The sequence below is a fragment of the Triticum urartu genome, chromosome 5 (assembly GCF_003073215.2).
Source record: "Triticum urartu cultivar G1812 chromosome 5, Tu2.1, whole genome shotgun sequence".
Classification (NCBI taxonomy): Eukaryota; Viridiplantae; Streptophyta; class Magnoliopsida; order Poales; family Poaceae; genus Triticum; species Triticum urartu.
In genome coordinates this window covers 639,312,559-639,324,092 of record NC_053026.1, presented here as the reverse complement: position 1 = coordinate 639,324,092, position 11,534 = coordinate 639,312,559, and the positions used below count along the sequence as shown (strand labels likewise).

The 11,534-nt window shown below is 49.1% G+C and overlaps 1 protein-coding gene across 1 annotated transcript; it reads left to right on the top strand.

The window, feature by feature from the left end:
- Positions 1–292: 292 nt before the first annotated feature.
- LOC125507591 (5-pentadecatrienyl resorcinol O-methyltransferase-like) lies at positions 293–4,401 on the top strand. The gene is made up of 5 exons (XM_048672130.1): positions 293–596; positions 1,109–1,882; positions 2,486–2,635; positions 3,385–3,545; positions 4,066–4,401. Exons 1-5 carry the CDS (start codon positions 293–295, stop codon positions 4,399–4,401), a joined length of 1,725 nt encoding a protein of 574 aa, XP_048528087.1.
- Positions 4,402–11,534: the final 7,133 nt, after the last annotated feature.

The window sequence follows — 11,534 nt, the reverse complement described above, 5'->3', positions numbered from 1 at the left end:
GACGATAATTATTGTGTCCACCTTACTCATGCGACTCAGTTCATCAATTTGTTTGACCTGATTAAATGATGGAGTATAGCTCGAGCTTTTGATTATATCTGTAATTATCTAGCTATATTGGATAATCAAAATCTGCTGTTAGAGAGAGAAGACACGGTTGTTTGTGTATACAAGCCGTTGGTAGGAAGAGCTAGGGATTACACACACATAAGTACATCTATCAAAGCTAGTAGCTTTCAATTTACTTGCAGTGAAGTTGGGTAGCTAGCTTAAGCTCTAGCAAGGTGGCAAGATGGCGCTTAAGCTCTTGGCGGAAGTGAGCCCGCAGGAGTTGCTCGTAGCTCTTGCGGAGCTCCAGAACCACGTGCTCGGCTACGTCAAGTCCATGTCGCTCAAGTGCGCCGTGGACCTCGGCATCACCGACGCCATCCACCGCCGCGGCGGCACCGCCACCCTGGCCGACATCGCAGCCGACACGAAGGTGCACCCGGCCAGGGTCGCCGACCTCCGGCACGTCTTGGAGCTGCTCAGCGAGTCGGGCATCTTCAGCGCCACCGTCTGTGCTCCCAGCAGGAGATGGCGAGCAAAGACGCCGGGTTCAACTTCAACCGCGTCCTGAACGATGTGGGAACCGTCAGTCCCTCGCCGCTGCCCTCCTTTCTCTGTTGCCGTGGCTCGAACCAACGAAGAAGAAAGGGAAAGAGGAAGAACAGGGACACGGCAAGGATTTTCCGACCCACGAACGCCTTCAACCTTGAGCTCGAACTCAAGCAACAAAACCCCGCCTCGTGTGACTTTATACGCGAACCAGCGAACCAGCGCACCGGGCATGACCCACGCCTCCACTCCCTCTTGATCACTCGCACCCCGCTCGCTCCGTTCGTGCCCGCGTCGCACTCCGACGCGCACACCCCACGGCGAGCTCCAACAGCCGCGCCCTCGATGAGCCACACGACTCGCCAACAGCTGCTCCTAAACCCACGCACACAACGCACACCCACACGTACACGCCCGTGCTGCACCTGCACACACACACACACACACTCCCTGCCATGGACCCGACGTGTCCAGCACGCCTGGCGTGTGCCCATACACGCACCTGACGCAGTGAGCTCGTCGCCGCGGCTTATTACATCCAACACTCGCGCCCTAATCCGCGACTCAGAGCAGCCCGGCGTCCTCGACGTCATCCACGAGCAGGGCTCGCTCTGTCGCCGGTGCCTTCTTGAGTTGCGAGCACTCGCGTTTGAAATGTCCGCGTTCGCTGCACTTGTAGCACCGTCCCCGCCGGTTGCCGCCGAGGCCCGAAGCTTCGTTGCGCACGTCATCGTCATCGTCCCGCGCTCCACCTCGCCGCTGCTCCCGCGCCCGCCATTGTGCCGCCGTGTACAGCAGCTCGCCGCCCGCCTACCTGCGCTGACGCAGCCGCTCGTCGAACGCCTTCAGGCGTCCCAACACGTCCTCGAACAGCAGCGTCGAGAGGTCACAGAACTGCTCCATCCCGGGGACCGCTGCGTACAAGCGATCCGGGACGCAGTCCAGCAGCTTCTTCACCATCGCCGAGTCGTCGAGGGTTGCTCCCAGCCCGGCGTAGCGCGCCGCCATGCCGCTGATCTTCCCGACGAAGGCGTCCAGCGACTCCCTGCCGTCCATCCGCAGGAGTTCGAACTCGCTGCGCAATGTGCCCAGCCGCGCTGCCCGGACGCGATCGGCCCCGACGAACTGGGCCTTGAGGCTGCTCCAAATCTCCGCCGCGGTCTTCTTCGCGGCCACCTGCAGCAGCAGATCATCAGCGAGCGCCCGGAGCAGGTAAGCCCGCGCTGGCTTATCCTCGTCCAGATCGGCCTCCACCTTGATGGCCGAGGTGGTGTAGTTCTCCCCCGTGAGTACAGGCGCTGGATGCGACACTGGACTGCCCGCACCGCCGCCGTACGGGACGATCGACATCACCGGTGCGCCCTGACCTTCACGTGGCTCTGATGCCAATTGTTGGAACCGCCAGTCCCTCGCCGCTGCCCTCCTCTCTCTCTGTTGCCGTGGCTCAAACCAACAAAGAAGAAAGGGAAGAAGGAGGACAAACAGGGCCACGGCAAGGATTTCCCGGCGCACGAACGCCTTCAACCTTGAGCTCGAACTCAAGCAACAAAACCCCGCAGCTGTTACAACGGCCCTCGCGTGGCTTTATACGCGAGCGAGCGCACTGGGCATGACCCACGCCTCCACTCCCTCCTGATCGCTTGCGCCTCGCTCGTTTCGCTCGTGCCCGCGTCACGCTCCGATGCGCGCGCCCCACGGCGAGCTCCAACGGCCGCGCCCTCGATCAGCCATACGACTCGCCAACAGCTGCTCCTAAACCCACGCACACCCGCATGAACACGCCCATGCTGCACCTGCACGCACACACACACTCTACACACTCTCTGCCGCGGAACCGACGCCCCCAGCACACCTGGCGCGTGTCCATACATGCGCCTAACGTGGTGAGCTCGTCGCCGCGGCTTATTACACCCAACAAATGACGCCATAACCGCGGACAGCGAGCTCTTCCTTGAGGTCATCCTTCTGGATAAAGGCCGCATCTTTTGCGGCCTGAGCTCGCTCGTGGACGTCGGCGGTGTTGGCGCTGCCTCTCCTTGCAGCCCCGCTCCTTCTTCTACCTCTGACTACTCTTTCTCTCAAACACACACCCATGAAAGAAACTCACAGGAAACACACACACACGCCAAGGAAGAAACCTGCTGCTAGCTTTGCCGGGAGGCTCTCTCCTTGGTTAACACAATGGCTACATTTTCTCACCAGCCCTCACGGCCTTCTTTTTCATTGCTCAATGTGACATATATATACACAGAAGGGCACACAGCCAGCCATAACGTCCGGCCATCACGCAGGCACTAACCGGCCATCATAAACGGCCACTAACAGCACGTCCTTCATGCACTAACTAGTCCTATCTACATGCACGTACTACTAACTGCCTTATCCTACTCCTAGCTAGAATCACTCCAGCAGCCAAGACTCGGCCATATCTAAAACCAATTCCACGTCTCAACGTGGCCTACTACTACCATGCAGCTAATCACCTACGCATGCATCGGCTACTTGATCAACACAACAGCCGAAAACTTGCCATATCACCTGACTTACTTGGTCATACTTTAGCCCATCACACTTCAGCCTTCGTCGCGCCTTGCCACTTCACGCAGCACCACGGCTTCACGCCGCCTCGGCATCTCGCCATACTCGCCGCGTCGCACGGCATCCCGGCATCTCGCCTTCTACGCTGCTCAACCAAAGTTTCGACGACTAGCGACTCCTAGACCATCTAAGTTACATGCATAACAAAAACAAACTAAATGCTGATACAATAATATCAAGATCAAGGAGTGATCGCCAAGGCGTACCCGCGCATCGAGTGCGCCGTGCTGGAGCCTGGACTGGACCTCCCTCACGTTGTGGGCCAGGCCGCCGGTGACCATGATAATCTCCGTTTCGTCGCGGGTGACATGTTTGAATCCATTCCACCCACGGATGTTGTCTTGCTCAATGTATGTCTATGTACCCCATCGACATCACCTAGTGTTGATGTGGTCTCATCCTGTTGTACCATTAATTGGCGGGTCCCAAATATTCCCTTCGATTTCATAATGTAGTAGAGTGCATATAGATTTTCTGAAAAATCAAACTAAATAAATTTTGACCGAGTTTATAGAGGAAACTATTTATACATATAATTCAAACATACAAAACATGAAAATATGACTGATGATGTATCCAGTGATATGTATTTGGTATCTTTAAATGTACATATTTTTGTCTATAAATATGGTTTAAGTTTGTAATGTTTGACTTTTGAAAAAAAATCTATACACACTACATTATGAAACGAGTAGTCTAAGACCTTTTTTGTTTCCTTTATCTTATTTCATTCACTGAACCGTCCATATTTTTCATTAAAGATTTTTCTCTGTTGCTTCTTATAGTGCAATCAATGTTTTAGTTTTCCTCTTTCGCTAAACTGCTCATTGTCTTTTTTTTTTCTAAATTGTTTCATTCTATTTGTTCTAGAACATCATGCATGACTGGGGTCATGAGGATTGCGTCAAAATACTTCAACGTTGCAAGGAGGCCATCCCCGTCAAGAAAGCTGGAGGGAAGGTGGTAATCATAGATATGGTGAGAGGGTCTACAGATGGCGATAGAAAGATCAGTGAGATGGAAGCCTTACAGAACATGTTCGCAGTGTGCATCAATGGGGCGGAACGGGACGAGAGTGAGTGGAAAATGATCTTTTCTAATGCTGGATTCGGTGACGACTACAAGATCATGCCGGTGCTGGGTCCGTACTCAGTCATAGAGATCTACCCACGAAAGCTTTGCATGGCGAACTATACCTTATTATAATGAACACAATATGTTGCACGCGTATACCTAAACCCGAACATGTTTCATTGGTATGTTTGCGCATGAATCCTGTGTCATTAGTAGAAAACAGGGCTTTGGTTTAGGCCGGGCCAGCCCATTAGTCCTGATTCAGTCACGAACCGGGACCCATGGTGGCAACGGTCCCGGTTCGTGAGGCCAGAGGGCCGGCCGGGCCTTGTGGGGACATTGGTCCCGGTTTGTCTGGATCCTTTGGTCCCGATTCCAGACACGAACCAGGACCAATGGACATCGCTCCTGACCGACAACCATTGGTCCCGGTTCGTGGCTGGAACCGAGACTAAAGGACCAATGAGATGCCTATATATACCCCCTCGCCCACGAGCAGAGCACTCCACTGCTCTGCTTTTCTGGCCAGCCGTTGGAGAGCATTGTGGTGCTCTAACTCATCTCCTATGCACAGGAGGTGTTCGATGAAATGCCCGAGCCATACTTAAGCTTTCTCCTCTCGAAGCTCCTTGTCCAGGCTCCATTTTCCTCGAGATTTGTCTAGATTTGGCGGTCTATCCTGTCCCGTCCTCGTCCTCATCGCCGTCGATCGCCCGCGCCGATCTCGTTGCCGGCACAACCGTGGTGAGCCTCTTAATCTTATCTTCTTTCTAAAAGAAAAAAGTTCTTACCTTGTATGATTTAGATAGATACTTGTGTAATTTTCTTACTTTTATTATTGTTTATTATTATATAGTGCGATGATTCTGGTATCCGCCTCCGTCGGCCCTCGTCCTGTCTATAATTCGGATGTGGTATATATTATCTTTTATAACTATTTAGTTCATTTATTGTTTATGATAATTATGCCGACCAAAGTGACATAGATTTTTTTAATCTAGGAGGTATGTGAACCGAAAATTCCAACCGACCCTATTGTCAAGAGGTTAAATTTAGTTGAAGAAGAAAACAATTACTTGAAGGAAAAATTAAAAAAATTTGAGGAGGAGAAGATGATATTGGAGTTGCATGTTGCGGATGTCGTCGATGATCACAAGATCAAGATGGATGCAATGCGCTTGAAGATTAGAAAGATTAGAAAATATGCCATTCATACCGAGGCTTGGTATCATTATGCCATTGGATCAATTGTTACCTTGATTGTGATTATGATCACATTTGTTGTTGCATTGAAATGTTTCACATAGTTTGAATGTATGGTTTAATTAGATGCTCTGGAGAGGTATATGTTGTTCAATGAGAACTATGTATGTACTTTGGTTTTAATGTGATGATGAACTTCTATTAATTTGGTCACTTATCTATTCATGATGTTTTGTAATGGTTTTTGACACACTTAATTATATATAATGCACGCAGATGAGCCGGCAATGGATGTATAGTAACAGACGCACCTCTGAGTACATTGAGGGCTTGCATAATTTTCTCGCAGTGGCTGAGACAAACAAGAAGAATGGTTTTATGTGTTTTCCATGCCCTAGCTGTGGGAATACGAGGTCTTACTCTGACTCAAAAACCCTTCACACCCATCTGCTTTATAAGGGTTTCATGCCACACTATAATGTTTGGACCAAGCACGGAGAAAGTGGGTTTATGATGGAAGACAACGAAGAAGAAGAGGATGATGACAACTATGTGCCCCCTGAATATGGTGATGTTGCAATGGGAGAATCTGAAGATCAAGAAGAACCAGACGATGTGCCCGATGATGATCTTTGCCAGGTCATTGTTGATGCAAAGAGACAATGCGAAAGTGAAAAGGAGAAGCTGAAATTCGATTGCATGTTAGAGGATCACAAAAAAGGGTTGTACCCCAATTGCGAAGATGGCAACACAAAGCTCGGTACCATACTGGAATTGCTGCAGTGAAAGGTAGAGAATGGTGTATCTGACAAAGGATTTGAGAAGCTACTGAAATATTGAAGAAGAAGCTTCCAAAGGATAACGAATTGCCCGACAATACGTACGCAGCAAAGAAGGTTGTATGCCCTCTAGGATTGGATGTGCAGAAGATACATGCATGCCCAAATGACTGCATCCTCTACCGCGATGCGTACAAGGATTTGAACGCATGCCCTGTATGCGGTGCATTGCGGTATAAGATCAGACGAGATCACCTTGGTGATGTTGACGGCGAGCACCCCAAGAAGAGGGTTCCTGCCAAGGTGATGTGGTATGCTCCTATAATACCACGGTTGAAACATCTGTTCAAAAACAAAGGGCATGCCAAGTTGATGAGATGGCACAGAGAGGACCATAAGAAAGACGGGAAGTTGAGAGCACCCGCTGATGGGTCGCAGTGGAAAAAATCGAGAGAAAGTACTGGGAGGAGTTTGCAGGTGACACAAGGAACGTATGGTTTGGTTTAAGCGCGGATGTTATTAATCCTTTTGGGGAGCAGAGCAGCAATCACATCACCTGGCCCGTGACTCTATGTATCTATAACCTTCCTCCTTGGTTGTGCATGAAGCGGAAGTTCATTATGATGTCAGTTCTCATCCAAGGCCCTAAGCAACCCGGCAACGACATTGATGTGTACCTAAGGCCATTAGTTGAAGAAATTTTACAGCTGTGGAATGGAAATGGTGTACGTGTGTGAGATGAGCACAAACAACAGGAATTTGACCTACATGCGTTGCTGTTTGTAACCATCATTGATTGGCCTGCTCTCAGTAACCTTTCAGGACAGACAAACAAGGGATACCACGCATGCACGCACTATTTAGATGACACGGAAAGTATATACCTGGACAAATGCAGGAAGAATGTGTACCTGGGGCATCATCGATTTCTTCTGACTAACCATCAATGTCGAAAGAAAGGCAAGCATTTCAAAGGCGAGACATATCACCGGAAGAAGCCCGTCGTCCGTACCGGTGATCACATACTTGCTATGGTCAATGATTTACAAGTAATCTTTGGAAAGGGTCCCGATGGACAATCTGTTCCGAATGACGCCGAGGGACGCACACCCATGTGGAAGAAGAAATCTATATTTTGGGACCTACCCTACTGGAAAGACCTAGAGGTCCGCTCTTCAATCGACGTGATGCACGTGAGAAGAATCTTTGTGTGAACCTGCTAGGCTTCTTGGGCGTGTATGGGAAGACAAAAGATACACTGGAGGCACAGGAGGACCAGCAACGTGTGCAAGAAAAAGGCGGCATGCCTCCAAAGTAGTATGAAGATCCTGCCAGCTACGCTCTTACCAAAGAAGAGAAGGAAATCCTTTTTGAATGCCTGCTCAGTATGAAGGTCCCTTCTGGCTTCTCGTTGAATATAAAGGGAATAATAAATATGCCAGAGAAAAAGTTCCAGAACCTAAAGTCTCAAGACTGCCATGTGATTATGACGCAACTGCTTCCGGATGTATTGAGGGGGCTTCTACCGGAAAATGTTCGATTATCCATTGTGAAGCTATGTTCATTCCTCAATGCAATCTCTCAAAAGGTGATCGATCCAGAAATCCTACCAAGGTTAAGGACTGATGTGGCACAATGTGTTGTCAGTTTCGAGCTGGTGTTCCCACCATCCTTCTCCAATACCATGACACACGTCCTAGTTCATCTAGTCGAAGAGATTGTCGTTCTGGGCCCTATATTTCTAGACAATATGTTCCCCTTTGAGAGGTTCATGGGAGTCCTAAAGAAATATGTCCATAACCGCGCTAGGCCAGAAGGAAGCATCTCCATGGGCCATCAAACATAGGATGTCATTGGGTTTTGTGTTGACTTCATTCTTGACCTTAAGAAGATTGGTCTCCCTCAATCGCGGTATGACGGGAGACTGACTGGAAAAGGCACGCTAGGAGGGGACTCAATAATATGTAGGGATGCGCATTCTTGGTCTCAAGCACATTACATAGTTCTACAGAATTCTACCTTGGTGACCCCGTATGTCGATGAACACAAGAACATTCTGCGCTCCAAACACCCGGAGCAGTGTGACGACTAGATTACATGTGAACACATCAAGAATTTCGGCAGTTGGTTGCAAACACGTCTCAGGGGTGACAACACTGTTTCTGATGAGCTGTACTCGTTGGCCAGGGGACCATCTTCGACAGTATTGACTTATAAAGGGTACGAGATAAATGGGAATACATTTTGCACGATCGCCCAAGATCAAAAGAGCACCAACCAAAACAACGGTGTCCGCTTTGATGCAGCAACCAAGAGGGGAAAGGTGTTGGAAATATGCACTAGAGGCAATAATAAATTTGTTATTATTATATTTCCTTGTTCATGATAATTGTCTATTGTTCATGCTATAATTGTATTAACCGGAAACCGTAAGACATGTGTGAATACATAGATCTTAATATGTCCCTAGTAAGCCTCTAGTTGACTAGCTCTTTGATCAACAGATGGTCGTGGTTTCCTGACCATGGATATTGGATGTCGTTGATAACGGGATCACATCATTGGGAGAATGATGTGATGGACAAGACCCAATCTTAAGTGTAGCACAAGATCATGTGGTTCGTTTGCTAAAGCTTTTCTAATGTCAAGTATCATTTCCTTAGACCATGAGATTGTGCAACTCCCGGATACCGTAGGAGTGCTTTGGGTGTGCCAAACGTCACAACGTAACTGGGTGGCTATAAAGGTTCACTACAGGTATCTCCGAAAGTGTCTGTTGGGTTGGCGCGAATCGAGACTGGGATTTGTCACTCCGTGTAAACGGAGAGGTATCTCTGGGCCCACTCGGTAATGCATCATCATAATGAGCTCAATGTGGCTAAGGAGTTAGCCACGGGATCATGCGTTACAGAACGAGTAAAGAGACTTGCCAGTACCAAGATTGAACGAGGTATGGGGATACCGATGATCGAATCTCGGGCAAGTAACATACCAATAGACAAAGGGAATTGTATACGGGATTGATTGAATCCCCGACATCGTGGTTCATCTGATGAGATCATCGTGGAACATGTGGGAGCCAATGTGGGTATCTAGATCCTGCTATTGGTTATTGGCCGGAGAGATGTCTCGGTCATGTCTGCATGCTTCCCGAACCCATAGGGTCTACACACTTAAGGTTCGATGACGCTAGAGTTGTTATGGGAAATAGTATGTGGTTTCCAAAGGTTGTTTGGACTCCCGGATGAGATCCCAGACGTGATGAGGAGTTCCGGAATGGTCCAAAGGTGAATATCGATATATTGGACGAAGGGCATTGGAGTTCGGAATTGTTCCGGGGGTACCGGGTGACGACCAGCGTGTCCGGAAGGGGTTTCGGAGGCCCCGACAAGCGTTGGGGGGCCTTATGGTCCAAGGGGAGGGGCACATCAGCCCACTAAGGGGCTGAGCACCCCTCCCACCCCATCTCACGTAACCTGGAGAGGTGGGGGTGCCTCCCCTAGGGCAGGCACCCCTCCCGGCTTGGGGGGCAAGTTTCCTACGGGTGGGGGCGCCCAAACCCATCTAGGGTTTCCCCTATGGCCGCCGCCCCTACCCTAGGGAAACCCTAGGGCGCCTCCTCCTCCCCTTCCCCTTATATATAGTGAGGGAGAGAGAGGGCAGCCACACACTTCTCCTGGCGCAACCCCTTCCCCTCTCCTACACCTCCTCCTCCTTCGTAGCGCTTGGCGAAGCCCTGCCAGAGAACCACGAGCTCCATCACCACCACGCCGTCGTGCTGTCGGAGTTCTCCCTCAATTTCTCCTATTCCCTTGCTGGATCAAGAAGGAGGAGATGCTCCCGGGCTGTACGTGTGTTGAACACAGAGGCACCGTTGTTCGGCGCTTAGATCGGAATCGACCGCGATATGAATCACTGCGTGTACGACTCTACCAACCGCGTTCTTGTAACGCTTCCGCTTAGCGATCTTCAAGGGTATGAAGATGCAATCCCTCTCTCTCGTTGCTAGTATCTCCTAGATTGATCTTGGTGACTCGTAGGAATTTTTTTGAATTATTGCTACGTTCCCCAACAATGGTATCAGAGCTAGGTCTATGCGTAGATTCTATGCACGAGTAGAACACAAAGCAGTTGTGGGCGATGATTTGTTCAATTTGTTTATCGTTAATAGTCTTATCTTGATCCGGCAGCATTGTGGGATGAAGCGGCCCGGACCGACCTTACACGTACGCTTACGTGAGACTGGTTCCACTGACTGACATGCACTTGATGCATAAGGTGGCTGGCAGGTGTCTGTCTCTCCCACTTTAGTCGGATCGGATTCGATGAAAAGGGTCCTTATGAAGGGTAAATAGCAATTGTCATATCACCGTTGTGGTTTTGCGTAGGTAAGAAACATTCTTGCTAGAAACCCATAGCAGCCACGTAAAACATGCAACAACAATTAGAGGACGTCTAACTTGTTTTTGCAGGGTATGCTATGTGATGTTATATGGCCAAAAGGATGTGATGAATGATATATGTGATGTATGGGATTGATCATGTTCTTGTAATACGAATCATGACTTGCATGTCGATGAGTATGACAACCAGCAGGAGCCATAGGAGTTGTCTTAATTTATTTATGACCTGCGTGTCAATGAAAACACCATGTAATTACTTTACTTTATTGCTAACCGTTAGCCATAGTAGTAGAAGTAATAGTTGTCGAGGAAACTTCATGAAGACACGATGATGTAGATCATGATGATGGAGATCATGGTGTCATGCCGGTGACGATGGTGTTCATGCCGCGCCTCGAAGATGGAGATCAAAGGCACAAGATGATATTGGCCATATCATGTCACTTTATGATTTGCATGTGATGTTTGTCATGTTTACATCTTATTTGCTTAGAACAACGGTAGCATAAATAAGATGACCCCTCACTAAAATTTCAAGGAAGTGTTCCCCCTAATTGTGCACTGTTGCGAAGGCTCGTTGTTTCGAAGCACCACGCGATGATCGGGTGTGATAGATTCTAACGTTCGAATACAACGGGTGTAAGCCAGATTTACACATGCAAAACACTTAGGTTCACTTGACGAGCCTAGCATGTACAGACATGGCCTCGGAACACGAGAGACCAAAAGGTCGAACATGAGTCGTATAGTAGATACGATCAACATGGAGATGTTCATCGTTGATGAATAGTCCGTCTCATATGATCGGACACAACCTAGTCGATTCGGATCATGTATCACTTAGATACTAGAGGGATGTCTATCTGAGTGTGAGTTCATT

Coding starts and splice junctions, on each gene's coding strand:
- LOC125507591 (XM_048672130.1), top strand. CDS start 293: ATGGCGCTTAAGCTCTTGGCGGAAGTGAGCCCGCAGGAGTTGCTCGTA. Junction 1,883..2,485: donor AGGTGGTGTAGTTCTCCCCC/GTGAGTACAGGC, acceptor TAACGTGGTGAG/CTCGTCGCCGCGGCTTATTA. Junction 3,546..4,065: donor CGGATGTTGTCTTGCTCAAT/GTATGTCTATGT, acceptor TATTTGTTCTAG/AACATCATGCATGACTGGGG.